General features: G+C 42.9%; 1 protein-coding gene across 1 annotated transcript in view; it reads left to right on the plus strand.

Moving 5' to 3' along the window:
* MDGA2 (MAM domain containing glycosylphosphatidylinositol anchor 2) overlaps nt 1-26740 on the plus strand; it is a 403898-nt gene that overhangs the window by 358860 nt on the left and 18298 nt on the right. The window contains exons 11-12 of the mRNA XM_086613247.1: nt 16357-16534; nt 24465-24485. Of these exons, the coding sequence (XP_086469373.1) occupies nt 16357-16534; nt 24465-24485 (199 nt within the window). The remainder of the gene's footprint in view (nt 1-16356; nt 16535-24464; nt 24486-26740) is intronic.

Consider the following 26740-nt stretch of genomic DNA (forward strand, 5'->3'; position numbering starts at 1 on the left):
TGTCATTTGAGATTTGTACCCAATTCTTTTAGTTGCCATTTAAAAATGCTTACATGTCCCAATCTTCAGATAGATTAGGCAAATGCTTATGTGTAACTCTGAAAAAAAAATCTGCTGATTGCGTCTTAAGAAATTCAGAGGTGAAATTTATTTGCAGAAATACATCTTTTTCTGTCAGGTCCTGACGTTCTGACTTTCATCCTGTGGTGTCTTTGTTACCAAAGATGCTCCTGGCTGTAGCCACACTCCCTGGTCGGGTTGTTGAGCTGTGCACCACCAGAGTAGCCAGTTCACTTATTTTAGAGGTAGTGGGCTGTATTTTCCGGAGATGCAAACAGAAAACATCCCAGACTGAGCTGTGCCCATTCCCACAAAACGTGGACTGTAAAACTAAAGCACCCTTTCTTCACAAAAAAAAAAAAAAAAAAAAAAAACCAACACAAAACCCTTACAGGAAAAATTTAACGTATTCATTTGATCCAAGCAATTACTGCCTGCTGGGGCTGCCTTGGTTTGATTTTCATTACATAAACATAAACTTCTGCTATTTCACTGCTAATTTTAATACCTAGTTGATTTTAACTTTTTAGTCTGGTTTCTTAAGGAAACAAGACACACAAGAATGTCATCATTTCTGAACCTGGCTCTTCTGAACCCATCAGACCTGATGGAGCACAGAGATGCAGCAGACAAGGAAGATCCCACTGGTGCTGTGAGAGCATGTGGACCAGTCAAGGAGAAAGATGTGATTATGGAACAAGGATCACAGGCACTGGCACAGGTTTGCCCAGAGAAGCTGTGGCTGCCCCATCCCTGGCAGTGTTCAAGGCCAGGTTGGATGAGGCTTTGGGCAACCTGGTGTAGTGGAGGGTGTCCCTGCCCATGGCAGGGGCGTTGGAACTAGATGATCTTTGAGGTCCCTTCCAACCCAGACCATTCTAGGATTCTATGATTAATCAAAAAGAAAAAAAAAAACCATGGACCTGAAGCAGACCGTATGAATTTCCGAGCTTCATAGCAAGCTCTGTGCAACCCCCTCCTGGGATACCTTGACTTTTTGGGCAAGAGCTAATAGCTCTTCAGAGTGCCTCAGGCATATCTATAAATTTATCTGTGTGTATTTATACGTTGCAGGAGCCAGAGATCTCCATCGTCAAGTCTCCTTCTTGACTTTTGCCAGCAATGGCAAAGTAGTAATTCCCTAAAGGACAAATCCTTCACGGTGAGGAGCTCTTGTGCTTGGAGCGATGACATTGACATAACCTGAGGCTTTCCTTGCACGTTTCCCTTCGGTGAAAAAAAATACAGACTTATTTGTACTTAGGAGCATACGCTTTGTAAGTCCCACGCTGGAGCCTCAGCCTGTGCATGGTGGTCACGCTCAGCTTTCATTTATTCCCTCTCAGCAGAAAAATCTGCAGTATGGATTGATTGCTGCTGACAAACGCAGAGTGTATCAGTCAAACTTTAGGAGAGACGCAGGAGAAAATGGAGTGAGCTGAAGAGCAATTTAGTGAGAGAAATTACTCAAGCTGGAGGGATTTGTTTTAGTAAATGAGTTACTTGCTTTTCACGACATCTACACCCTTACGGTGGGGTTGAGCCTCCCCTTTTCTGGCGTCCTGAGCTACAGCCAGACCTCGGGTGGCAGTGGCTGGACTGCACGAATCATCTGCACCATCCGAACAAGGATGTGCTTTTCTTGGAATTGTCGAGCCGTGCGTGGGCACCCCTCCAGCAGAAGCTGGGCTCTGGATGAAAACGTTCTCCACTTAACGGTGCAAGCAGCAGAGGAGCAGATAAGATGGGAGGTGTGTTTTCGTGGCTGCTTTTTCACCCTGCTGCTGCGTGGTTGCCCAGTGAATGCGAACAGCAGGCAGTCAGGGTTTTGATGCTGATCAGATCCAGGTTTAAAATGAAAAATATGATTGCCTAGAAATATTTTTTATTACTTTTGCCTTATTCTGTGTATAAATCCCTGTAATGCAAGACTGTTTAAAAAAAAATATCTGTAAATAGCAGCAACGGTTTTGTTGTTAGAGTTGATTTCGTATGATGTTTTTTGGATATTAGGAAAAAATTTTTTACCGTGAGAGTTGTAGAACACTGGAACAGGTTGCCCAGAGAGGTGGTGGATGCTCCATCCCTGGAGACATTCAAGGCCAGGTTGGAGGAGGCCCTGAGCAACCTGATCTAGTTGGAGATATCCCTGTTCCTTGCAGGGGGGTTGGACTAGATGACCTTTGAAGGTCCCTTCCAGCCCTAACCATTCTATGATTCTATGTCATACAGTTGTTCAGAAATATGAAAGGATTTGCAAAAATGCAAAAGAACAGAGAAACAGAAAAACGAAACTTTGAAAATTTAAGATCTACATAAAAGTTATGGCATACATCCTTAGGCAAAGGCACGACAAGTAAGAGCTTTGTGCCTGGCATGCAGCACGCTTTTTGTCATAGTAAAATATAGCATAAATATATATTTGAAAAGGCCTTTGAGCGTTACAGAAACATCATTCTGATGACGGATGCATCCTCTTTAGTGAAGATAGTTTCAGAGCAGCATCAAAGCCTAAGAACCGCTAATAAATTGCATAGTATATTCCAGGTACTCTTTTAAAGTATGTTAGAATATCAGGATAAAACTTAGCAATAGCTGCACTTGCTCAAGGTGTAGGTCCATTATCCCAGGAGTTTATCGGCGCTGATAACTGAAACATAGACAAAGGTCAGAAATATTCACTACTAGTAGGGCTCACTTTGGGAAAGGGATTTTTTCTGTGTGTATTTAAGACAGCATCAAGATTAACGCTCAGAGATGCTGAAATTCGGACATCTGTCACTGTGAGCAGATGCTGTCACCCTCATGCTGGACTGTTTTGTGCAGTGTTTCCCCTCACCACCCTCCTGAGACATCTCTCCATTTCCAGAAGTTGTAGATGCCCCATCCCTGGAAGTGTTCAAGGCCGGGTTGGATGAGGCTTTCGGCAACCTGGTGTAGTGGAGGGTGTCCCTGCCCATGGCAGGGGGGTTGGAACTGGATGATCTTTGAGGTCCCTTCCAACTCTTAACTATTCTGTGATTCTGTGATTCCGTAGGCTTTGCTTCTGGTCTCGTAGGCAGGTTATCTTCAAATTCAGAGCTGTGGCCAGGTGACAGGAGGGCAGTGGTAGCTCATGGTAGAAATGTTAAAGAGCATGGCAAAAGAGCTTAGACTCCAAGGGAGGCAATGGTCTTCACCAAACCCAAACAAGACCATGGAGTTGCCCTGCACAATACTTCACAGTGAAAAAAGTCCATTTAGTGTTTTTTCTGGTGGCCAAGTATTGAGTATTCACTGTGTTTCTGGTCTTTGGTAACAAATGGAAGTGCTCTAATGTGGCTAAGAAAGCTCTCATATCCCTCAGCATCTCCCCTCTGCACTGAGATGGGCAATTCTGGCAACCTGTAGAGGGAATATTTGTCTTCTGAGTTTCCTGACCTGTTTCTAAGGCCACTCAGGTTGAGTGAGTATCTGCACATCTAGACGGTGCGTGAATGCAAACAATTAAATCTGAGGTCTGCTTGGATTTTCCCAACTGCTGTTAATGAGTGCCTTTACAAAATGAGCACTGCAGATCTTTAGAGGTAAAAAACAAAAATGAGATTAATTGCCTCCTAACCAATGATCAAAGCTGAGACTTAGTCCCCATGAGCAGCCTTAATGACTGCGTAAGGGACACCTGGTGCAGGACAGATCCCAGCACTGGGAACTCTGCAGACCAGGGCTTCCTCTTGCTGGGATGCTCCCCTGGCTCCTGCCTCCAGGTTTCTGCAAAACCAGCTATTACCTTCGTATAGTCTTACCTTTGTGTTTGTTTTAAACTAAAAGATCAGGAATCCCAGATGTCTGCTAGACACTTGGCTATTCTTTACTGGGTGTAGGCTCATTGCCTCTCACCATAAATTCTATCCTCACTGAAACAAATATATGTAATAAAATAATCATAAAAAATACATTTGGGCAAAAAAAAAAAGAACAGTGCCATTATGAAACTAAACCTTTTTCTGTACTGCAGTGATGTCCTGTCTCTATTCATTCAACCAAGGCCAGGAAGGATTTCTTTGTTTTTAAAAGTCCTGTGCAAATTTTAGTTGCAGTTTGGAGAGATGAGATGGTGAATGAGAATTATCCTATTTTTTGAAAATGCAATTAGGTTGAGAATTCCTTTAACAGAGATTTCGCTTGCTCCTAGGAGGGGGATGTTTGTAGCTAAATCAGAACATACTAGCCAATGTATATACTAATTAAGTGCTTTTGTCAAATAATATGCATTACATAAATTGTAAATTGTTGGGATGAGAGTGATTTGTCCCTAAAAACAACTGCTTCATCCATTCTTTTGCTGTTAGAGAATTCTTTATTCTCTGAAACATACATATGTTTAAATTGAATACAAACCATATTGCCTTTCAATAAGCAAATGAGCACCCTACTGCAATGCATCTGTGGTTTCGAGCTGATATAAAACATCCCATTTACATTTTGAGAACTTCATTAAACATCTACTGGCTATTTCCTTTCCTCTCATGCAGCGATTGTCTTAAGAAATGTTTTGTCGAAACGTTCATATCTGACAGTTGAGCTGTTATTTATTGGCAAAAATTCATTCTTCCTTTAAAAGTTAGGCAAAACCAGTGAGTTCACTTTCCTTAGAAATGGGCTTTGGCATCATATGCTTGTCTTATTGCATTATTGCTCGTTGAGCTCTTTATGCAGAGACTCATGTAGGTTGCTTAAAATGCAGCCTTGTTTTTCCAGTTCATTTACCAAGACAACCTCGCTCGTTCCCAGCGTTGACTGAGCGGTGACTCTCCAGCGTGCTGTACCTCGGAAGGGTTGGCTTTGTCATCTTGATTGCAGCTGCAGTCATTAATTTTTCCTTGGGTAATTATTTTGTGTGAAAAAATACGGCCGTTCGTAAATAGTTTTTAGAAACCACAAGAAAATGAGGTCATTCACTAGTGACGGGAGCGCGCTGTCTTCTCCTTCGAGATCCATCTGGAGAAGGTCATAGCGTTGTGAGATGCTCAGGTGAGTCGTTGCCAAGGAAATACGGAATGTGTCTTGGGATGGATAGTTTCTTGATCATGGAAATGTAGTTGTTGGTATAAGCATGAAGTGTTTAGTTTAAACCCAGGACCTGAATCTTGGTGCCACTTTGATAATTCTGTCTCTTGTTGCCCGGGTAAAAGTAGTGCTCTGCCTGTTGCAGATGAACCCGCTGCTTCGTATGCCAAGCCACGGCCGTGCTGTTGGCAGTGACAGCGCTGGCAGTGCCTGGCTTGCCCGCTCTGCCGTGTGCTTGGAATCATAGAATCATAGAATGGCACAGGCTGGAAGGGACCTTAGAGATCATCTAATCCAACCTCCCTGTCATGGGAAGTGTGAGAGTCGGTGCCAGCCCGCTTCCCCAAGACATGAACTTGAAATTTGATATGTCACTGAGAAGGAAGGAGAAGACGTTCTCTGGAAACTAGCCTTAACGTGGGTTAATAATTAACCTGCTTTTTGTGAATTCCTGATGAAACAGGGATTAAAAATTGGAAAACTCTTTGAGTAGATGGCTAGCAGTAGTGAAAGAGCAGGAGAACCTGCCTGCTGGGGCTGGGAACAGTGCAGCTCCTGTTTAGTCCCACAGACTTCAGTGAATTCATCTGGGAGCCAGCCAATTTTAAAGTCTTCAAATGGATCCTCTTGCTTTATATCACATTTTAGCCTTTCTTTAAGGAGGAAAAATAAATAAATATATTGACTTGAATGCAGTGTCACCACATTCAAGGTTGTGACTGATCTGAGTCCACACGTTGGAGAAGGGCACGTCGTGACCCGTACTAAGAGCAAAATGGTAGCGCCTGCTTCCAGCCAACGGGTATTTCCACTGTTTCCCTTAAATTCCAAGCAGAGGGGATGCATCTCCCATGGTTCAAGTCAAACCTTGACATGGTAGAACCTGACAGGGTTAGAACTTCTTGGGTGATGGTGGTGATGAAATACTCATTGTGCTCTGGGGAGATCAGGGCCACATATTACAGCCCTCGGTGCATTTTTATTACCAGTTTACTGCAAGAAGATAATTATTTTCAAAAAGGTTTTTATACTTGGCTCCTTAGTAGTGCTCCCATCTTTATTCAAACTGTAGATAACTTTGTTTCAAGAAGAGTTCCAAAACAATACAGAAAACAATAGCCCAGGCACTCAGCAGATCCTAAACATCGATGTGATGATCAGGAAACATCAGCTTTGCTGTGCTGCTCGGGTGAGCTTTGATCGTGGAGCAGAGCAGACCTCAACCACAGGGAAGGGAAGGGAAGGTGGATTGTAGGTGGTGAGGAAGGGTCTGGGAGCAAGTGACTGCCAGTCCTGGAGTGTTGATGGGGAGTACAGTCAGTGGGAGGTCCAGCCTCTTCTCTGCAAGGCCCTTTTGGCACTGTGAGTAGAGTTGGCCGACGGGTACAAGATTTCATCCGTCACTAATGGCAGACTGGTATTCACTTTTTGTAGTCAAAATCGTGGTGTGAGGACGTGTTCAACATAATCAGCAATAAAATTGACATACGTGACACCACCAGAACACCTGGTTTGTATCGCAGTGTAACTCAGGAGGCTATAAATCCTCCTGCCTGCAGCATTTATGGAAAAAGCAGCGTAGAGTACAGGGAATTTCCATTTCTCAGGGTGACTGTTGCATGCAGCCCTTCATTTGTAACTCTCCTGCTCAGCACTCGAAGTGAGGGATAAGGATAACTTTGTGTGTCTTTCTTCATGGTGACTGCATAGATGTGGTCACCCTCTTACTTGTTTCTGAAGGTGCTGAGGTCTGCCAAGGCGTCCACACATTAGGAGCATTTCTCTGTCTCATTAATAGCTCTCTGAAGAATATTCTGACATTAATGTATTTCAGCTTTGGATTTGGCTTTGGAATTAGTGACTTGGCTTCTTCCAATTTTTTGTGTTTCAGAACATCCTTGTACGTGTCCCCGGTCAGCCTTTGGAGGTGGCCATGACTCCCGTAGCTACTTTCATTAAATGTTTAACGATAAAGTAGAGTTCAGTCATAAGAGCAGCCCAAAGCTCATGAAATAAATCAGCAAACTCATGTAGCATGGCATGCATCAGGTTAGGAACGTAGTCAAATTCAGGATTTTGTGCTAAATAGCCATGAAACCTTTGACATTTTCTTGTATGTTTTCCAAGTGCATACAAAAATGATCTCAAACGTCACTCAGAGTGTTTCTACACTCCTGAAAGTTTATCAAAATGACAAACCCACTTTTGGACCTCACCTTCAAGCTCTTGCTTCATGGAGCACATGCTCAGTTTTCATTGGGTGGCTGTGGATATTTTTGTGCTTTTCCAGACCAGCTCCGAAACGGGTGGCAGGAATGGCTTCACCTGCAGCCCCTGGTGCAGCTCCTGGTGCAGCTCCGTGCTGGCAGCCTGCTGCTGCTCAGAACAGTCTGGTGCCACCTGGGCATCACGTGGAGGTGTTTCCTTTCCACAATTTGTTTTTCACGTAAGCCAGATTCAGGTAGTTTTTTATAAATGGTGATAGTTAGTGAATCCCCAGTTGCACAAACATTCAAGCAGCCACGAGCGAGTGCTTCCACCTCCCTGATATTTACTGCCAGCACGATGAAAGCGACTTTCCTGGAGCAGATATGAAGGGTCTGCAGCTCCGATCTCCATGGTTGGTGCTCTGCTCCTCAGCAGGCGATAGCCACGTTCCCTACCCCACCGGCAGCGCTGCGGCCACGGTGACCTGGAAAACAAGCCACTCCAATAAAAAGTCAACTGGTGCCTGTAAACCAGAGAGTAACTTGTTCAAGCTTGTTATTTGAAAGATTAAAGTTCCTACTTTTCCTTTATTTTCAGTGTACAGATCATAGAATCATAGAATGGTTAGGGCTGGAAGGGACCTTCAAAGGTCATCTAGTCCAACCCCCCTGCAAGGAACAGGGATATCTCCAACTAGATCAGGTTGCTCAGGGTCTCGTCCAACCTGGCCTTGAACGTCACCAGGGATGGAGCATCCACCACCTCTCTGGGGATGTCTGCAGTCGGTTGATAATGAGAAAGTCTCTTCAAAGAGCCCGGAGTGGGTCACGTCCCTGTGCGCTTCCTTCTGGTCACCCTTTGGTTTTGGTGTTTCATTCAGCAGCATACAGGGTGGGATGTCTTCAAATACACGTTGTGTAGTCGTGAAAGGGGTTTCTGGGAAGGTTGCATAGTCACTGGCTGCAAAATGTAGTGTATCGTTTTCTGTCCGTGCCGTAGCACGGTTCTCGTACCCGTGCAGGTACAGGTGTGCATCAGGTTTGCCACAAAGGAAAAAGTGAAGGGAGATAAATGTTATTACCTTCCTACTTAAAGTAAGCCATACCTGTTATAAATACAAAGTTCCCTCTTTGTCCCTGTGTGTAAGGTTGTTAAAAGCAAAGGAGCAACAACCTTCCAGCTGTGAAATACCCTAAATTACAGTTTACTTAACAAATAGACTGAAGTGTCCTAATTCGTATCTTAAAAGATGTTTTTATTATCATTCATTTCTGTGGAAGAACAGAAGGCAGTGTATTTTAGCTTCCAGTTAACAAGTTTTTAGCAGATATTTGTGCTGTATTTTGATTTTACTGTGATAAAAATGACCTTTCTCTTTTCCTGGGTTACCGTTTTCCACCCTACCTTTAAAACCTGAGATGTAGTACATATTGGCCAGGTTGGATGAGGCTTTGGGCAACCTGGTGTAGTGGAGGGTGTCCCTGCCCATGGCAGGGGGGTTGGAACTAGATGATCTTTGAGGTCCCTTCCAACCCAAACCATTCTATGATTCTATTTAAAGAGGACTTAACTGTTGGATCACCTAGCTTCCAGCTTTAGCATACCAGCGCTCCTTAAATTGTTCCCGTCTCTTTCTTCTTCAAATATCAGGCCATAAATTTGGATCATGGACAGATGTTTCTGACATCTGAACCACTCATCCATCAATTCGTAGCCCATAAAAACTGCGTAACATTCTGCACCTTTGTACTCCAAGCTCCTAATTACTGAAGGCTCAGAGACTTTTAGTTTCTTAAAAAGGAAAACAAGAAAGGGAGGAAAAAATTTTATGCTTTTGCGTGTACCAAATAAAACCAATTTCACAATGGGGTAAACACAAAATAAGTGAAATGGATGGTAGGAGCAAATACAGAATGATTGTTAATGTGGTCCTGCAAGAAGAAATTCGATTACGTGCCTGCGATTGTTCTTATGGATTAGAAGTTAGTTGATTGGAAAAGATTGTGCCCACTGTTAAATGTGCTTTTCCAGGCAGAAAAGAGGGAAAGAGACAGTTTCTTGTTTCCATATGCCTCATCTCCTGGTGAAGGTAGGCTGAGGGTGCTGGTGACAGCACCCGGCAGCAGATGCAGGTCCTCCCCAACAGAGGGGTGGCCACGTGCTCCTCCAGCAAACATCTCCAGCCCCATAACGGTGTCCAGGCTCCCTCGGGACACTTTGGCTCAGAGCGTGTCTCTGGCTCCAGCCGGAGAACCTCTCGGCGCGCTCGCTCCGGGCTGGGTTTGGCCTCGTGGTCCCTGTTCCTTCGGCAGCAGCTGGGATTTGCAGGAGAAGCTCCGCACGGAACCAAACGTGAGGTTTTGCCGGTTCCACTGATTGCATGTGAAAATATTAAAAAAGCAAAGAGATGTCATCCAGAGCGATATTACACGATGCGCAGTGGAAAACAAACTGATGACGAGCGTGGCAGAACGTGCTTTGCAGCTGGCTGTGTTGGTTTTGCCTGAATTACAGATATTTGTCACTGTGAGTCATTTCAGGGCCGTAACGGCGCTTTGAAATGGAGATGACACGGGAGCCACCTGCCTGATGAGGTTTATGTTCCAAACCAGATAGCTCTGATTATCTTGCTGGACAAACTTGTTAAAGAAGTGCAGCTGCTGGATTTCTGCAGCAGAAAGAAGGCAAACGCTGCACAGGAGTGTTCCCTCCGTGGTGTGTGGGTAGGAGAAGGATTTGCCCATGAACAGCATTATTTTATATATATAACTGCTAAAGAAAACTCTTTTTTTTATTAAGGAAAATCAATTGTCATTGTTATAAATTGTAAAGAAATAGCTTGAAAGACCGTCCGAGTTTTTTATAGGAGTATACAGTAGATGAATTTACATTGCATTCAGTTGTCATTAATTAAAGAGATGCTTGTGTGACTTTTTGAGTCAATGAAGAAATTTACGGTGGAAATCAATAGGCCAAGTACAATGGACTAAGGATGCGTTTATTTTTTATAAACATAACCGTGCATATAGGCAATCAATATTTAATCATCCCATAGGATTAATTTCTCAAGAAATCTCTACGTTCAAGTCTTGTAGAGAATATAGTGTTGCTCAAAACAGGCACAGAATAAATACCCTTTCGTTGACAGCACAGAGGGGATGGTGTCAGCCTGCTGCCACGAAACGCTGCCACGCTTTTGCTTTCCCATTTCTCTGAGGGCAGGGAAATACATTTTGCTTTCCTGGTAGCTTTAGGGAACAGGTTGCCCAGAGAGGTGGTGGATGCTCCATCCCTGGAGACATTCAAGGCCAGGTTGGACGAGGCCCTCAGCAACCTGATCTAGTTGGAGATATCCCTGTTCCTTGCAGGGGGGTTGGACGAGATGACCTTTGAAGGTCCCTTCCAGCCCTAACCATTCTATGATTCTATGATCTATAACAAAGATTTCTAACTATTCCAAGGTAACCAAGAAAAAAGGAGTCCCTGTGAAGCCTCCTGTGCTCTGGATTGACCGTACGTAGGTATGATCTGCTAAATTAATTACAAGTTGGGCATGTGGTGATGCCAATAAATGCTCCAGGAACTGATGTGGTTTTTCCTCAGTGCTTCGCGAGCGTTCACAAACCATTGGAAAAGTGTTGTTTCAGCTTGGTCAAAGTAAATGTATTTCATCCTGATTTTTGTAAGGCAAATGGCTTTGCTTATAAGGATTTTCCTCCTTCAAAAATTCTTTTCCAAGCAAATCCTCTTTCTTACTATGTTTGAAGCTCTGGACACAAGAATTGACGTGCAGGAAGATGTTCTACGGTTGTGTTTGCTTGTGTATTCTCTCTTTGAAGCATCGATATCGAATTTTTAATGTAAAAAGGCACAGCCTGAGGCTGTACAGGTGATTTCGAGGAAGTGGGTGATGTGTATTTGATTCCTTCCCATGCAAGGGAGCCAGAGGCGATGCCCAGGTCTCTGGAGGCAGTGCTGCAGGAGCAAGGGCAGAGGACTGGGCTGTTCTTGATGCTTTAGTGCCAAGCAGCGAGTAGCCAAGAGCTTTGGGTGCCTCCTGCATGGGGTCTGGCTTTGCAGAGCCTCCCCCGTTTTGTGCTAGGAGTTTGAACCGCCCTGAGACGTTGTAGGAATCTAAATCCTATTTTTAGGGCGTCTTGAGCATTTCATGTTGCTGTTAGGTGCCTCAGCATCATGCAGAGTTTCCAAAATGTTGTGCTAGAAAACCCTTGTTCCTCCAACTGGTTGCATTTAGGTCTCAATATAGATCTGACCTTCATTTTTTTTTCTGTATCCCATCAGCAAGTAAAGGGGCTCAACTGCTACTCTTATTTTCAGCAGTTTTGGTATTTGTCAGCCCAGGGTGCTGTTGCTGCTTCCCACCAGCTTTGGGAAGGGGCTCAACAGTGGTGCCCAGGCTGCTGGAGAGGTCCAGCAGGGATGTCCTGGGCTCTGGACACCTCCTTCAGGCTTGTTTTCCTAATGGAATGAGAAGGTTGAAAGCTGAAAGTGGTGAAAGCTGTGTGGATGCTGATTTTCTTTATTTATTTGTTCAACAGCTGAGCTGAAAAGTCAAGCAAGGGGATGTTTTGTGTCAAAACTAGTGACAATTTTGAGATGTTTGGGGCTTTTTTTTCTGGATTTCATGGTAAAAAGAATTAGAACAGAGCTGATGTTGATTGCAAGGCAAAAAGATGTGTTTTGCTTCCTATGGAGAAATACCAATATCCAGTGCTGGCTTAGGATGCGTAATACTAAAATGAAAACTCAAATATTTTTGCTTTCAGAATGAATAAAATAATGGAGCTTCTTTATTACTTTTGTTTGGATGGTTGTAGAAAAGGGTGATAATCTAAAGCAGCAACTGAATTTGATACCAATTCATGACTTGTTTTGGTAATCGTAAACTTTAAGCATGAAGTATTAATTATTAAAATTATTTGTTGAAGTCTCTGTTTCAGTATTTCCATATCCAAAGACGAGGCGTAATAGGGAATGTTTTTATGGCAGACCACTGCAAGGAATCAGAAGTACTTCTAAGCAATGGCTAAGTAATGTCAAACAACTTCCAGAAAATCAGTATTAGCTCCCACAGCTGGAAGCACAGTTTTATTAATGCACTGTTCACAAATTTAATTGGCAACTAACATGATGGCATAAAACACGTGGCTTAAAAAAACACTGATGATATCCATTTCAAAACTATAATGAATTGGGTTTTATGTTGAAAATTAGGCGATTTTCTCCCGAGTTTTGTGTTTCTCTCATTCTTAATTTTCATGAAAGGGACAGACACAATCATGAAATCATGTTTGGTAGTATATACCACTCACTTTTGGGGAATGGTTTTAATCTTCCTTGCAAAGATTGCTTGTATTCAACTTGATAGTTTGGTTTAAAGAAAAAAATGAAATAAAAATTGGAATCTACTGCAAAGAACAAACAGCAATAATTACAATGCAAGTGAGACCAGGGAATTTTCCTGTTGAAGGACCAGCAGCCTTCATGAGGTCTGCAGAGCAGTTTCTGTTCCAATATACTGGCATTGCTTATATTGTTTGGGGAGATGTTCAGGCAAAGTGAAAAAATACAGAGATCTTAGGTTTCCATTTGTGGGCTGAACTAGTTGCATATAAATTTGTTTCCCGTTTGTGAGTTCTGTAAATTGCTGCTTATCATTTTTGTTTTAAAATCAAGTACGTATTTCAGGTAAAGCACTCGCTCTTCGTTATAAAGCTTTTGAGAAATTGTGCCAGGAACTGTGCTGGGTACCTTGTTGTAGTCACTGTCTATAAAGATATGGTGAGTTCAGCTCCTACCATAGTTTGGTATACTCTGGTAGAATGGAGTTTCTCGGGAATTTTTTTTTTTATTATTTTTATTTTTTTCAGTATGGGATGTATGAATTAAAAAGTTTCTCTTTGAGAAAAAAAAAATCTCATTTAACTGGGTCATTTTTACATTTTTAGATGTACTTGTAGGACGTTTTAAAGTAGCCATGCTAGAGTTTAGAAAAGTTAAAAGTTGTGTTTAAGAAATACAAACCCAAAAATATTTGCTCATTTCAAATATAAGATCTTTTTATTTGACTCACTGGGTAACTTGGTAAATTTATGAACATTCACAAAGGCTTGTTTCCAGTTTCTTCCCTTAGAGCAGCAGCTTTTCACCGAAAGCACTTTCCAGTTGGACCACACTGGGCGTAGCAAGCACCCGTCCACACGGATCCAGCGAGAAGATCCGTATGGGCAAATTCCCCATGCTCCACTTTAAAAATGCATTCTAAATCTTATCATCATTATCCCTAACATCTTTTCTGCAGCACACTCACCACTTTCCTCCCAAGGACAACAGCCTACTGGAGACAATGCTTATCCATTACTGGGAGGGCTCCCTGACCGCCCGTGAAGGTGCGCGGTGCCTTATGCATTATTCAACGTCCATGCAAGGTCCCGGTGCCTCTCCTGTTTGTTTTTGCAATGTTTTAAATAATCTGTGAGCACTTAATGTGGTTAAGAATTCAATGGATATCTAAAGTAAAGAGAAGGAGAAAAGACTGAATTTCTGTTAAACAACTTGTGTCTTGGGTTTCATCCTCTGTTTTGTCGATGTCTGTACTTAGGTACAAAGAGCTCTGAAAGAGCTGGTGTCTAACGGAATCTGTCAAATATTTTTCAGGAGCTCCACTGGGGTGATCTTCTAAAGATGCAATATAAATGCAGATATTTTCAGTGTCTTTATTACCTTCAATAACTCTCTGTAGCGTAGTGGCCCTGGAAAACCACGAAGAGAGGAATGCTGCACAGTTCCAGGCTGTGTACATTTCATTGTGGTGGACATTTCATTAATTTAGCAACATGGTTTAGGGACCCTGAGAGTGCAGGGTGAATGGTTGGACTCGATGATCTTGAAGGTCTCTTCCAACCAGACAATTCTATGGTTCTGTGATAATCTCATCTTATGAAGCGGGTCATTTCAACGCTTGCAGCAGGGAAAAGGTGATGCTGTCGGGGTCGGTGCTCAGGTGGAGCTGCCCAGGGCAGACACTGCAGGTTGTGGAGCTGCAGCATCTCTGGGCTCAGCAGCTGGTGGGCCCTGGCCCCACGCTGGCATGCCCAGGCTCCTCAGCAATGCACGTACCTCTCTTCCTGCTCTACACCCACACGTCCACCCAAAAGCTTTCTGGTGCAAGGGCCAGGTTCCAAAGGCAGGCTGCCACCCTGTGCAGGATTTACATTAGCTGAGATACCTTTGCCTTGCACATCGGGCAGGCAGCAGCGTGATTTTTCCATACAGCAACTTGTTTTTACATTTCTAACCTAATCTAAGGGGTTTTTTTACCTAGCGTTTCGCCCATGCATGACTTAACCCCTGTGATGCCAGCCCTGAAAAGCCTATGTCGTGGCTCACCCAGCATGTGGCAGAGCAGAAACCCTGAAATAACATCTCAGATGTGCTCAGCATCGGTCTAACTCGAGCCCTGCAAAGGCTCGAAGTGCAGTAAAACACACACTGACTTTGGTGGCAGCAAAGCAAAGCTGATGCCTAGAGCTGGTCCATCATCCCAACTTTCTTACAAATTCCCCTTGCTTTTTCACTTCACAGTCCGAGTTTCATTTAATGGGCATATAGCTGTACTTGTGTAACATACTTTAATGATCAAAGTATTGACATCTCTGTCCCACTGCTATGAATTTAAAGCTTGGAGTCTGTTAATATTGCTGCAAACGTCGTTTATTTGGCTGAAACGTGATAGATTTAGTAGTAGAGTTCAGCAGTTTCAATGTACCTTTTTATGGCATCAGCAAATTAAAGTTTTGGAGGAACAGGTTTTCTGTCCTTAATCATTTTTGTATTGGTGAACATGTAATACATGAGAACTTCAGCGTGCTGACAGGTGTCATAGGCTTAGTGGAACGTCTTATTTTAGCATCACTGCACCTGTACGGTTGTCTTGGGATGTGTGGGAAAAATCTAATGATTTTCCCTTTGTTTTCTGCAAATAGTGTCTGTGATAAGGCAGAGTATCTGCAAGTAATATTGGGATGTCAAGTCACTCTGCTGCCCAAAATGTGTATGATTTCTGCTTGTCTATAAACTACTTAAAGTAATGTTAGAGATGAAGTGGCACTCTCTTGTGATGCCCCCTTGTTAATTAGATTTTTTTTTTTTTCCATTTCGTTTCTTGATAAGGCATGTAAGTAAAAGAAACTATAGATTTTCACGTTGAAAACACTGTGCAGTCTATAAAGCACAAAAATCTATGCTTTGGGCTTTTTTTAAATAAAATAGCATCTTGTTTGCTCATATTGACTTCCATTGTTCTCTGAAATCCATTCATCTCTGAGACTACGGGGATTGCTGATAATTATGCACCAGGGCCGTTAATGGCTAGCCTATTTCCTTCTCACTCATCAACAAAAGTGGTAAGTGCTTGGAAATCAAACTGCATTTCAGTTTTTCAGTACTCTTTTATTAGCTTCACACGGTGCCCCAAATGGCAGCTGTGAAACCTCAGCGCCTCTAACGAGGAGGCACCACCCGGCTCGCGGAACCGTGGCTGTCCCAGCCCGGCGTGCACAGTGGCAGAAAACACATCTTTTTCTTGTTGTTGTTTTAAGGAAGAAAGAAGTTATTTAACATTTTAACAAATGGGTTTGAAACACTGGGGCAAGTCTGCAAAGAAATTCAGGCTCTTAAAGATGGACCGTGCGGTGAACATCCAAGTGGTGGGCTGCCCGAGGTTGGGTGCGGGACACGCGCGGGCAGAGGAGGACGGGCAGATGGCAGGCAGGGGTGGCCTCTTGAGAAAATGAGTTTGCAATCTGTGACCTTGTCTGTTTGTTGCAGAAATGCTCAGTAGTGGGTTATTTTTGGGAGGCTGGAGTTCTCGCTGTATCTCTGATCCTCTTGGGTTGTTTGAAGGTTGAAGGAGGCACCTGGGGTAGCAAAGGTCTATGAGTGCTCCTGTTCATTTCTAAGATGAAGACAATATCTATCCCAAAAGCTCTGACATTTGCATCCTTCTTTTGATTTTAGGCTGGACAACAGCGTTGGTGGGAACAGGAAATTACAGTGAATGGAAATATTCAAAAAGGAGAATTAATTACCTACAACCTAACTGAGCTGATCAAGCCAGAGGCGTACGAAGTCCGTCTAACGCCCATCACCAGATTTGGAGAGGGGGACTCAACTATTCGGGTCATCAAGTATAGTGGTAAGAAGATCTTCATGTACAAGGACACGTGTCGTGGTGCATCCTGCACAATTCCATCTGCTGCACGGGTTACGACTGCGCCGGGTTGCACTGGGGAAACCGATGGCCAATCCTGCGAATAATGCTGCGAGAGGGATGAGCGTGGGCTTCCAGGAAGGATGGTTCTGGGTAGAATGGGGTAGAAACAGTAGTCTCCATCTCTAGAAAGTTTCACAGAGGAGGAGGGAAAAAAAAAAAAAAAATCTGATCAGCCAAAATGCAAAATCGTATCAAAGTTTCTGTGAAATAACAGAAAAAAAATGGAACCAATTACTATTAGGTTCCCAAAATAGCTCATTTAAAGAGTTTGTTCTTACTTCAAACACTTTGAAGAGCGGTGAGTTTTGAAGAAAAATCTACAAAACAAGTAGTATTCTGAAGGTGTCAAAGAAGTGTTTTGATATCATCAGAATACCCTTTTTCCCCCCAGAATGAGCACTTTTTGAGAAGTTTTTGTTTGAATGTGAATGATTTAAAAAAAAAGTTACAGTTTCTATTGCTATGCAAGTAGAAAAGGCCATTTATACAATTTCCTCGAAAAGGTCATGCTGTGACAAAGATTTGTCCACTTTAATCTAACAAGAAAAATACAGTATTCTTACATCCTTCCATTCAGTCTCCCAGCATTATCAGGAAATTATTCCTAGGGCTCTGAAAAATCCCTCAAAATACCTTTCTTAGGGTATTTCTTTAATGAATAACTGAATCACTTTTTTTGTTTTTCTTCTGTAGAAATTAGAATGGGCAAGAGGTGCCTTAGAGAGAAGGCAGCTCTACCAAAGATATAATTGTGCAGTTTGCAATGGGAACCTGATGTGCTGAACTGAAAAAGGGAATGGTCTGCCAAGGGGAGGTATTTGTAAACATGGAATCATGAAAGTGTGAGTTTATCCTTTGGGGACAGACTTTTTAGTAGACCCTGTTGGGATAGGACAGGGGATAATGGTTTTAAACTAAAAGAGGATGGATTCAGACTAGATACAAGGAAGAAATTTTTTACACTGAGGGTGGTGAAACATGGTAGATGCTCCATCTCTGGAAACATTCAACATCAGGCTGGACAGGGATTTGAGCAACCTGATCTAGATGAAGATGTCCCTGCTCACTGCAGGGGGGGTTGGACTTAGATGACCTTTAAAGGTCCTTTCCAACCCAAACTGTTCTATGACTCTATGATTCTGTCATGAGGAACTGTGCTAATCCTGCAGGACAAAAGCCAAATGACATGCAGGTCAAGTCACAGCTAGCCAGGTAGGTCAAATTGCTCCAGGAGCTGGATCCAACAGTAATTAGTGCCATACAGGTACCTAAGAGAGCCTAAAGCAGGAAATCACATGCAGCAGAAGGCCCAAAAGCAACCTACAGATCCAGAATTACTTTCAAAAATCATTCTCATATAACTTAAAATAGTGAACAAATCTGAAAAAAAAAATTAAATGTGCATCTATGTGCAATTCTTCATGATCAAGGAAAGCTCAGCCCTACTCAACCTCATCATAAATTATTTTTATCACTGTATTAATATCAAGGGAATAAATTACGTTAAACAATCTTAAACGTCAATTCTAAAGAACGCAGTTGCACGTTTCATTAAATGCCAGACCTGCTAACGATGATGATGGATGATCTTAGGTTTCACCTCTTACAGGGAAGTCTTTGCAAAGTCTACGTTTCCCAAAGCTCATGAGAACAAAATCTCAATTAAAAGAACTTGTTTACTAAATCTGTGAGCGTAGAAATGAGGAGAAGATGGTCATTCTGCTGCAATTCCTGTTGGATTTTGACTCCTCGTTGGATGTCTTTAGTCTAAAAAGTGCCTGTTCTCTGACACTAGTGGTAGGGGCTCCCCTCATGCACAAAAGAAAGACCCAGGGTCTTCCCAAAGGCAATCAGGAGGAGAAGCTTCCTTCAGATGTTTGGGATGTCTCTCCAGCAATCCCAGTCTATCCTTTCTGGCTGTGATAGGGAGACTCGTGTGCTCACAGCCAGCTCGTGCCAGGCACCCACTGCCCACTTCCGCGGACCTCGAAATTCATCCAATGACTGAATTGACACCTGGAGGTGTTCAAGGCCAGGTTGGACGGTGCCTTGAGTAGCCTGGTCTAGTTGAGAGGCGTCCCTGCCCATGACAGGGAGGTTGGATTAGGTGATCTCTGAGGTCCCTTCCAGCCTATGCCATTCTATGATTCTATGAAATACTGACCAGTGCTCCCATAATGAGAAAAAAACACCATTTAGGTCACTCAGTCTCTGCAGCTCCTTTTTGGTGGTGGTTGTATCCTGGCAAGTCTCAGGAGGTTGATTGAGGTCTCGGCTGTGGCTCACAACCATGCTGAGTTTGAGGTTTTAATGAAACATGATGTGATTTACATTTCTAGCCCCTGGCTGGCAGGAAGAACATTCCCATGCAGCATAAAAGGCGTATTTTGTCTACGGCAAAATTTTTCTGCTGGAGTCTGCCATTAGTGCAGATGTGACTAACATCCCGTTTCAAACGTGCTGATGAGGTGCCAGCACAAAATCCAGCGCCCGGGAGAGAAGCAGCCAGCGCCTCGTGCCCCAGATGGAGGGATGCTTTTGGAGCAACGCGCGGTGCTATCGCTCTGGGTACCAACCAATTCAGAAATTGGTCGAAATCACGAGCCAGATGCTAATCAATAAGATAAACCTAAAGTGACTTCCCTTTGAAGAGGGATCCCGGAACCGCTGAGGCTTTCTCTGCTTCAAATACGCATTTTATCTCGGCATCCGTCCAATGGCTGTGGTGTCAGCAAACTGTTACCAGGCTAACTTGAAGGATGCTATAGCTTCAGCTATAAAATAATCATATTGCACACATTATTGTAGTGCAAATCCAATACTCATAGTGGGAAATGCTGGAGTCTTAGCAAAGCAGTTAATGGGCTAGCAGGGTGAACAGCGGCAGGCCTGCGTCGATGTAAGAAATAATTATAAACATTATCCAGAAACTAAAAGACAGCATGCAAATGTTTCTTAAAAGGAGAACTAAGATGATGTTTTACATTTTTCTCCCATTACATTGTGAGACCTCATGCAAGCAGGAAAACATTTAAATTTTCCGATTTTCAGTGGGGTTTTGTGTGGCTCTGGCTTCTGCACCCAGAAGCACATCGGCCTCTGGCAGTGTCAGCCCTTCTTTCTCATCCCACCACTTAAGGAACATTCTTTTTTGGAGGACAAAGACCCAGGACTATGTCCATTCACGTCTTGAATATCTCCAAGGATGGAGACTTCAAAATATCATTGGGCAACCTGTTTGGTGCTCAGTCACCCTTAGAGCAAAAAAAAATGCTTTTTTCTTAGGTTTAAAATGCACTGATATATTTGTATTGCTGGGGAGGATTCCCATTGCAAACATCTTTTCCCTTAATTTTTTCAGCTTTAAGCAGGCTAATAGGATTTCACCTCGTTTTGAAGAAACGGAGCCAGTGTAAGAAGGAGATGGGACACGTTGTAGTTAGAGTTGCTAAAAGTGTTTTTTGCCTTTAAGAAACGCATTAACTTTTACAGTTAAGTTTCATTTTTGTGCCAACTGAGGATGGATAGGCCATGCTCTGCTTCAGCTTGTCGTTTGTAGTAGGACAGTGTTGGGTGGGTACCCCACAGAACTGATTTATCAGAATAGTTATAAAGTGTGTAAGGATGAACGTGAGGTTTCCAGTGTATTGGTTGTTTTTGCTGCCTTACTAGAGAGGAGGACGTTTCTCCAGATTTCATCCAAGGGATGAATCACCCTCTGGAGATGTCCATATGTCTCTAGAGACACCCCAGTGACACTCTTACATGAGGTGTCTAAGTTTTAGATCACTAAAGTTAAGCCACATTAATCCTACCTGTGAAGTGATTTTTGTTGGGTTACGCTCCTGTGTACGTGATGCAGGGCACATCACCTTTTAAATTAAAACCTACAACTGGAGATGAACGTGGAAAGTGCTAATATATAAAAAGAACAGCTTCCAGTGTGCTAGCCTGCTGGTAGCCATCTGCCCATCCAAAATAAGGAGACTATTAAAGCAGGAAACCCTCAATAATGCACTTTTTACAGTATACTCTGCCATCCAAAGAGGGAGCTGTAAATACAAAATAAGAACTCCACAGCATCCGATCCCCTAAAATGAAAAACTTACCCATGGCAGAAGCATTTCGTAGGGAAATCCCTTGCCTGCCATGAATTATTCTCTCTTCTGCACACCAAAAGGACTGGAGAAAAGAGCAATCATCACAGTAGGAGCGACATTGATAATTGCAGCTAAATATCACTTGACAAATTCTTTGGTAGATACATATGTTACTCTGCTAGTGAACACAGTCTGCCGAGTAAATACCAACAGGGCAATTTAAGTAGCACTAATGAGTGTTTTGTAGGCTAATACAAAGCAGATATGTCTCATAGTAACAGTTTAAATATAATCTCCATCACTTTACATAAATCTGGGTCAGCCTATTTGATGCAAACTGGCTGTAAAGTCCTCCAGCTACTCCAGTTAAAACTTCAGCACTCGTCGCTCTAGATGTGCACTTGTGTTTTAATATTTTTAAAGTTAATCAGTGATTAAAGAAGCACATTTAGCTCCCTTCTATGGAAAAAGCCAACAGCCCAACATTACTGTTCTTCGAATGTAGAATCAGTGGTGGATGGATGATGGTGGCCAGTTGTTCTTTAATCCAGCTTGTGTGTTTTCACATGAGATTTAGACGCTCCCCAGATTCTGTATGGAAGAAGAGTACATAATTGTGGTTATTATTATTGCTATTATTTTTGTTATTATTATGTTGGTAGTCCCCAGAAAAAATACAATTGACACCAAATAGGGAATAAATGATAGGATTTATAAGTTTGCACAACCATGCACTTCCAGTATTACAATGTTATAAATAGTAAGTTAGGAAAACTGCTGTCATGGGAGGAAGAAAGCCTTGTCCTTGTAGAGTACCAGTATTTACAGTGCATATTGCTTCTCCTGTGCAAACCAAGTGCTTAGAGGTGTGGACTTCTGATCTTGGTTAAAGCTTTTAAGAGCAGTTTCCAGCGATAAAAAACATAGCAGCTGAACATCTACCATGCTTCTACTTACCTGGCTTTGTTGTTCATGGGTAAGAAAGCTTGGTTTGCAGCTGATTTTTTGAAGGGGAGACATAATGCTGAGGTCTCTGAAGGCCACCTCACTTGTAAGCTGAACAAGTGTTTGTGTTGGGAAGGATCTGTAGGAAATGTAACTGTCTTTGTGTAAATGCAGCTGCACCTAGTAGAAGGGCAAGCATTAAGGAAAACCATTCAGCCCTCATTTTTCTGCTGTGACCTGCACAAACACAGATCACCGAAAAGTAAAATCATCCCACGAACCGAAATTCCAGCAGGTTTTATCCTCTGCTTGCTGGAGGAAAGGCAGGAAGATTAAGGGATCATCCGTCTTGGCTCTAACCAAGCTCAAACATTTCCTGACACTTTGTTCTCCTCCCGAGATTCTCCACCAGCAAAACCTTCCTCCCAGCACGAGCCGGGGTCGGCTGAGCAGAGCAGCGACAACCCTCTGAGGTGCACAGATTTTCCAGACATTTCAAAGTCAGCCTTGGGAATTTACTCCCTCACTCATCCATTAATTTGCCTTTATGGCTAATTTAACTCGCTACCCGTGTGTCGTGCACGCAGCAACCTTCCCTTTCCGCCGTGCGAGCTCAAGCCTTTGCACCTTGTCTTACAGCAGTGTGCTGCATTTCTTAGAAGAGTGGGGTTTTTGTTTGGTCGTGGCAGGTTTTTTTTCCCCAGTTTATGATGTTAGATAAGTTCAGCCTAACTGTTTTAATTTGAATTTCTGCTTTTGTCAAGTCAGTGTGAACTGGAGCTGCTTTGGCCAGAAGCCTTTTTAGCTCTGCTGAGAATAATCTGAATAGCGTGGCTCAAGGTTACACGTTGGTGATAGTTTCCATAAAAGCCCGTACGTTTAGTTACAAATGAAGCATCAGTAAATGTAGTTCCCAGCAATTTTAGCTTATTCCAAGTTCAATCACTCGAGGATTTCACAAAATGAATGTTTCTTGGAGACTAAAAGGTAATTTGTTGGTAAAAGCTATGAAGTTATCTAATATAATGTAATGACTAAGTTTCTTAAGAAGATTGCACTGGAGCACATCACTGTGCATTTGTTTAAAAGAAGGCAAGGTAAAATGGCAGAGGTGCTAATTCAGAGCTGTTTTGAAAACATCAGCTTGAATCCAGATCCAGAATCCATGGCCGGGGTCACAAACCAAGAGTTCATGTCTGTAAACATGGCATGGGAACAGCAGCAGGAAAACGTGGAGCAACACTCGTGCTGAAGTCTGGCTTTACCAGATGTACCCATTATTTGGAGATAAAATTTTATTTCAAATTTTATGTTAATAACATGCAGTTCTGACTGTGAGCTTAGCATCCTTCTGCCATCCTCAAATTCACCCTTCTGCAAACAGGTAGCACAGAACTGCAGACTGGTTTCTCATTCAAGCCTGATTTCCAGTATTAAGCATTGTACAGGTTACTCTGGGTCTAAACCTGGGTAGCCATTCCCCTGGTTAAGATAGCCACTGTCAAGGTGTGGCTTTCATTCTGTTTCATCCTCCTAAGGCATTAAGTAGACGAACTTCGATATTGAAGAATTATGGATGTAGAAGTTTTTGTAATTTTGCCAAGGGTCTGTGAAATAAGAGTGCCAGTTTTATCAGTTTCTCCAAAGATTCCCAGTACCCAATAGTCCTGCCGTGTCAGACGGGGCATTGGACAGACCCACAAAAGAACAGACAGAAATAATATTTTTCAGCAAAGTCACCTCAAAACTTCTATGCAATGTTAGCAAAATTATTTTTGGTGCCTCTCACGGTGAGGGATCAGCATGGGCTGCTCCTGCCGTGGGACGGGGAGTGGGCAGAGGTGGGATGCAGAGGTGGGATGCAGAGGTGGGATGCAGAGGTGGGATGCAGAGGTGGGATGCTGCACCGATGCTCCTCTGGCTTCCGAGAGCACAGCCCCAGGAGAAGCAGCATCTAGAACCCAGCCATGGTGGTGGGTCCCTGTGCTGGTCACTGAATGTGGGCACTGGGTGTGCCAGCACTGCTGGCAGTTTTTTAGGACACCACGTTTCACCTTCCTTTGTCATCATCTTACATTTCTTTAAAAGACACCTTCCCTAGAAGAGGGTTTATGTGCTAGAAGACTCATGTTTTTTCTTGTATGCGTCACTTGCTCTAATGAGATCAAACTTCTTCTCACAAACTTCCTGTGCATATGTTTTCTGCTATTTAAAAAGGAATTTGGCATTTCTGAGAAGAATGCAAGTGCTGTTTCTTACGACTCGTGTACACAGACATCTTAAATCGAAGAACAGTACTATTCATTGAGTAAAGGGTAACTCATTATGTGAAATATTCTTGAACAACACTAAAATGAAATTTTAAGTGATGAGCAAGGTCCGATGCAGAACCTCTGCTTTTGATTAATTCATTTCTTCTGTAGTTTGTGTTGGATCCTTGTTCAAAGGCATCACCCTGGAGTTCTGCTGTACAGCTGTCCCCATCCTTACCATATCTGCACCAATTATCTAGGCTTGATGCTTAATTACAGCATCTCGTTCCTCAAGCTGCAGGTACTAGTGATGGAGCATACACACTGCGGATGGGAGAGGCTATTATTTCCCACTGAAACCATTGCCTTTGGGTCGCCAGGAAGCCACAACATTTGCTCAAAAAAAGAATTTCCCAGTTTTGCCGACTGTCTCGGTGTAAGAGCAGCGATCAAGGTCTTGAGGAGGAGGGAACAATGGGAAATTTAGGCTCATCTGAATATGGATGAATTAGAATTTCTTCTTTGTGCTAATTCTATTTTTACTCTGTTTTCCAGCTCCAGTAAATCCACATCTACGTAAGTATTTCTTCATCTTTTTAGCTTTTATGTGTATGAAGAATTGGTTTTGCACCTGTTGTCCCTTATAAATAAGAAGTAAATGATAAGTATTTCACTTTCAATTGCAGTTCATGGATTGCAGGGACCACCTTTGTTTTGTGTGCAAGCTGGGCTGGCGGCTGAAGGTGTCATTCCTCTTGTTCTGCCAAGGCACAAAAGCAAGGGTAGATGGAGAGAGGAAAAATTACAGCTCCAGCTCATCTTTCTTTCGCACTGCCCAAACAGTTCATCTAAAAGAAAATACTAATGTTCTGAAATAACATCCCTTTGTGGGCGTTGCAGCTCGGTGTCTATGGGTGATGCTGTGGTTTAGTCATAGGAGTAGCTGAATACTGATAAATAGCTGAAAATTCAAGTACTGTGTAGGAACAGTGTCTGCCCCTCAACGGATACTGTGGAAATCTTGAAGGAAGAGCCAGTTTATGAGATTTTCTGAATTGAATTAATTTGTCCTTGCATAAGAACTGCATTTGCAGTTCTTGAGCTGTTTTGATGCTTCCAAGGGTAGTCAGAAGCTCATCTGCAGCTTGAAAACCAAACGAAGGATGTTTTGTTCACGCAGCGCGTGCAGGAATCGTGGACCTCGTTTGCACAGAGGAACGCGGAGACCAAAAGTGTGACGAGGGTGTGAAAGTGTTCAGACCAATTCACAGGAGGCAGCTCCAGAGGCACGACTGGAGATGCAAACTGACGATGTACTCGCTACGGTGCTGGTGATGGGGCACGGGGATGTTGCAGGGGAGAAACGACCCCTCCTGCAGTTTGCTCTTAGACTTTTCCGTGTGCAAATCCCTACAAATGTCACAGATGGGAGACTGCACTGGAGCTTTAGTATGTCCCAGTAAAACCACTCTGTTTCTAAGAGTCCCCACATCTACCTGCATCACGATTTGCTTCCATGCCACGGCGTGTTTTGCTGTCGTAACATGTTCTGCCGTTACTCTTGCTTTTAGAGCAAGAGTACACGAATAATTTTAATACACAAAAAATATTCATAGAATCATAGAATCATAGAATGGTTAGGGCTGGAAGGGACCTTCAAAGGTCATCTAGTCCAACCCCCCTGCAAGGAACAGGGATATCTCCAACTAGATCAGGTTGCTCAGGGCCTCGTCCAACCTGGCCTTGAACGTCTCCAGGGATGGAGCATCCACCACCTCTCTGGGCAACCTGTTCCAGTGTTCTACAACTCTCATGGTAAAAAATTTTTTCCTAATATCCAACCTGAATCTACCTCCCTCTATTTTAAAACCATTACCCCTTGTCCTATCACAACTGGCCCTCCTGAACAGCCTCTCCCCATCTTTCTTGTATTCCTGTAAAAAGAGTGGGATTCAGTCTGGAGTTACAGCCCAGCCACAATCCAACAGAAAAGCAGCACCGGGCTGTTGAAGCAGCCTCTCTCCATCTCTCACACACAACAGCTAAATCTTAAATTTTAAACTTATTTGCAGAAGATCTTGTACAACGCATTAATAATTAATCAGAGCTTAGTTCAAAGCTCACGGGAGCTGAGGGAACCACTCCCATTGACTTAAATGAGCAGTAGATGAGACCCTTGCTAATTAATAGATTAAATATATATTCTATGATCTTAAGAAAAAAACACATTGCAGTCCCAAGTGCTTCTCACTGTAGTCCTCTGTGATCTTTAAGATCTGAAACTGTCTCATGCCCACAATGTCTCTGTAGCTCAGTTAAAAGCAACGGCTCTGGTAGGCACGTGGCAGAGTGCAGGTGGCATCTGAACTGCCCCTACAACAGGCAGCTCAAAGGAGGGAGGGCAACTCCGGCAACCTGTCCACTTGAGAAGATGTTTTCTTCCTCTGCTTTCTAGATCTGCCCCTCTGCGCTGGTGGCCATGGGAAAGTTTGCCCACCAGAACTGTAGGGTATCCAGTGTAACGTCTTTCAGATGAGCAAAGAGATGGTAAAATCTTGGTTTGTTTTTTTTTTTCCCCAAAGACTTTTTGAATGAAATCCTTTGGTAGGGAAGAAATCTCGTTCTAATGGATTCAAACCAGTAAGCTGGAGATACAGATTCTGTCTCCTGTAACAAATTCAATCTAATAATTAGCTGTGCTACAATTTCATTCTATTTTTACTGAAATTACAGAGTGAATGATCATATATAATAGACAATATCAACCAAGTTCTACTTTTTTTCTGACCTGTTGAGCTGAAGGAAATCACTTCAGTTTGGAAATCGCTTCA

Source organism: Tauraco erythrolophus, chromosome 6, assembly GCF_009769465.1.
Source record: "Tauraco erythrolophus isolate bTauEry1 chromosome 6, bTauEry1.pri, whole genome shotgun sequence".
Classification (NCBI taxonomy): Eukaryota; Metazoa; Chordata; class Aves; order Musophagiformes; family Musophagidae; genus Tauraco; species Tauraco erythrolophus.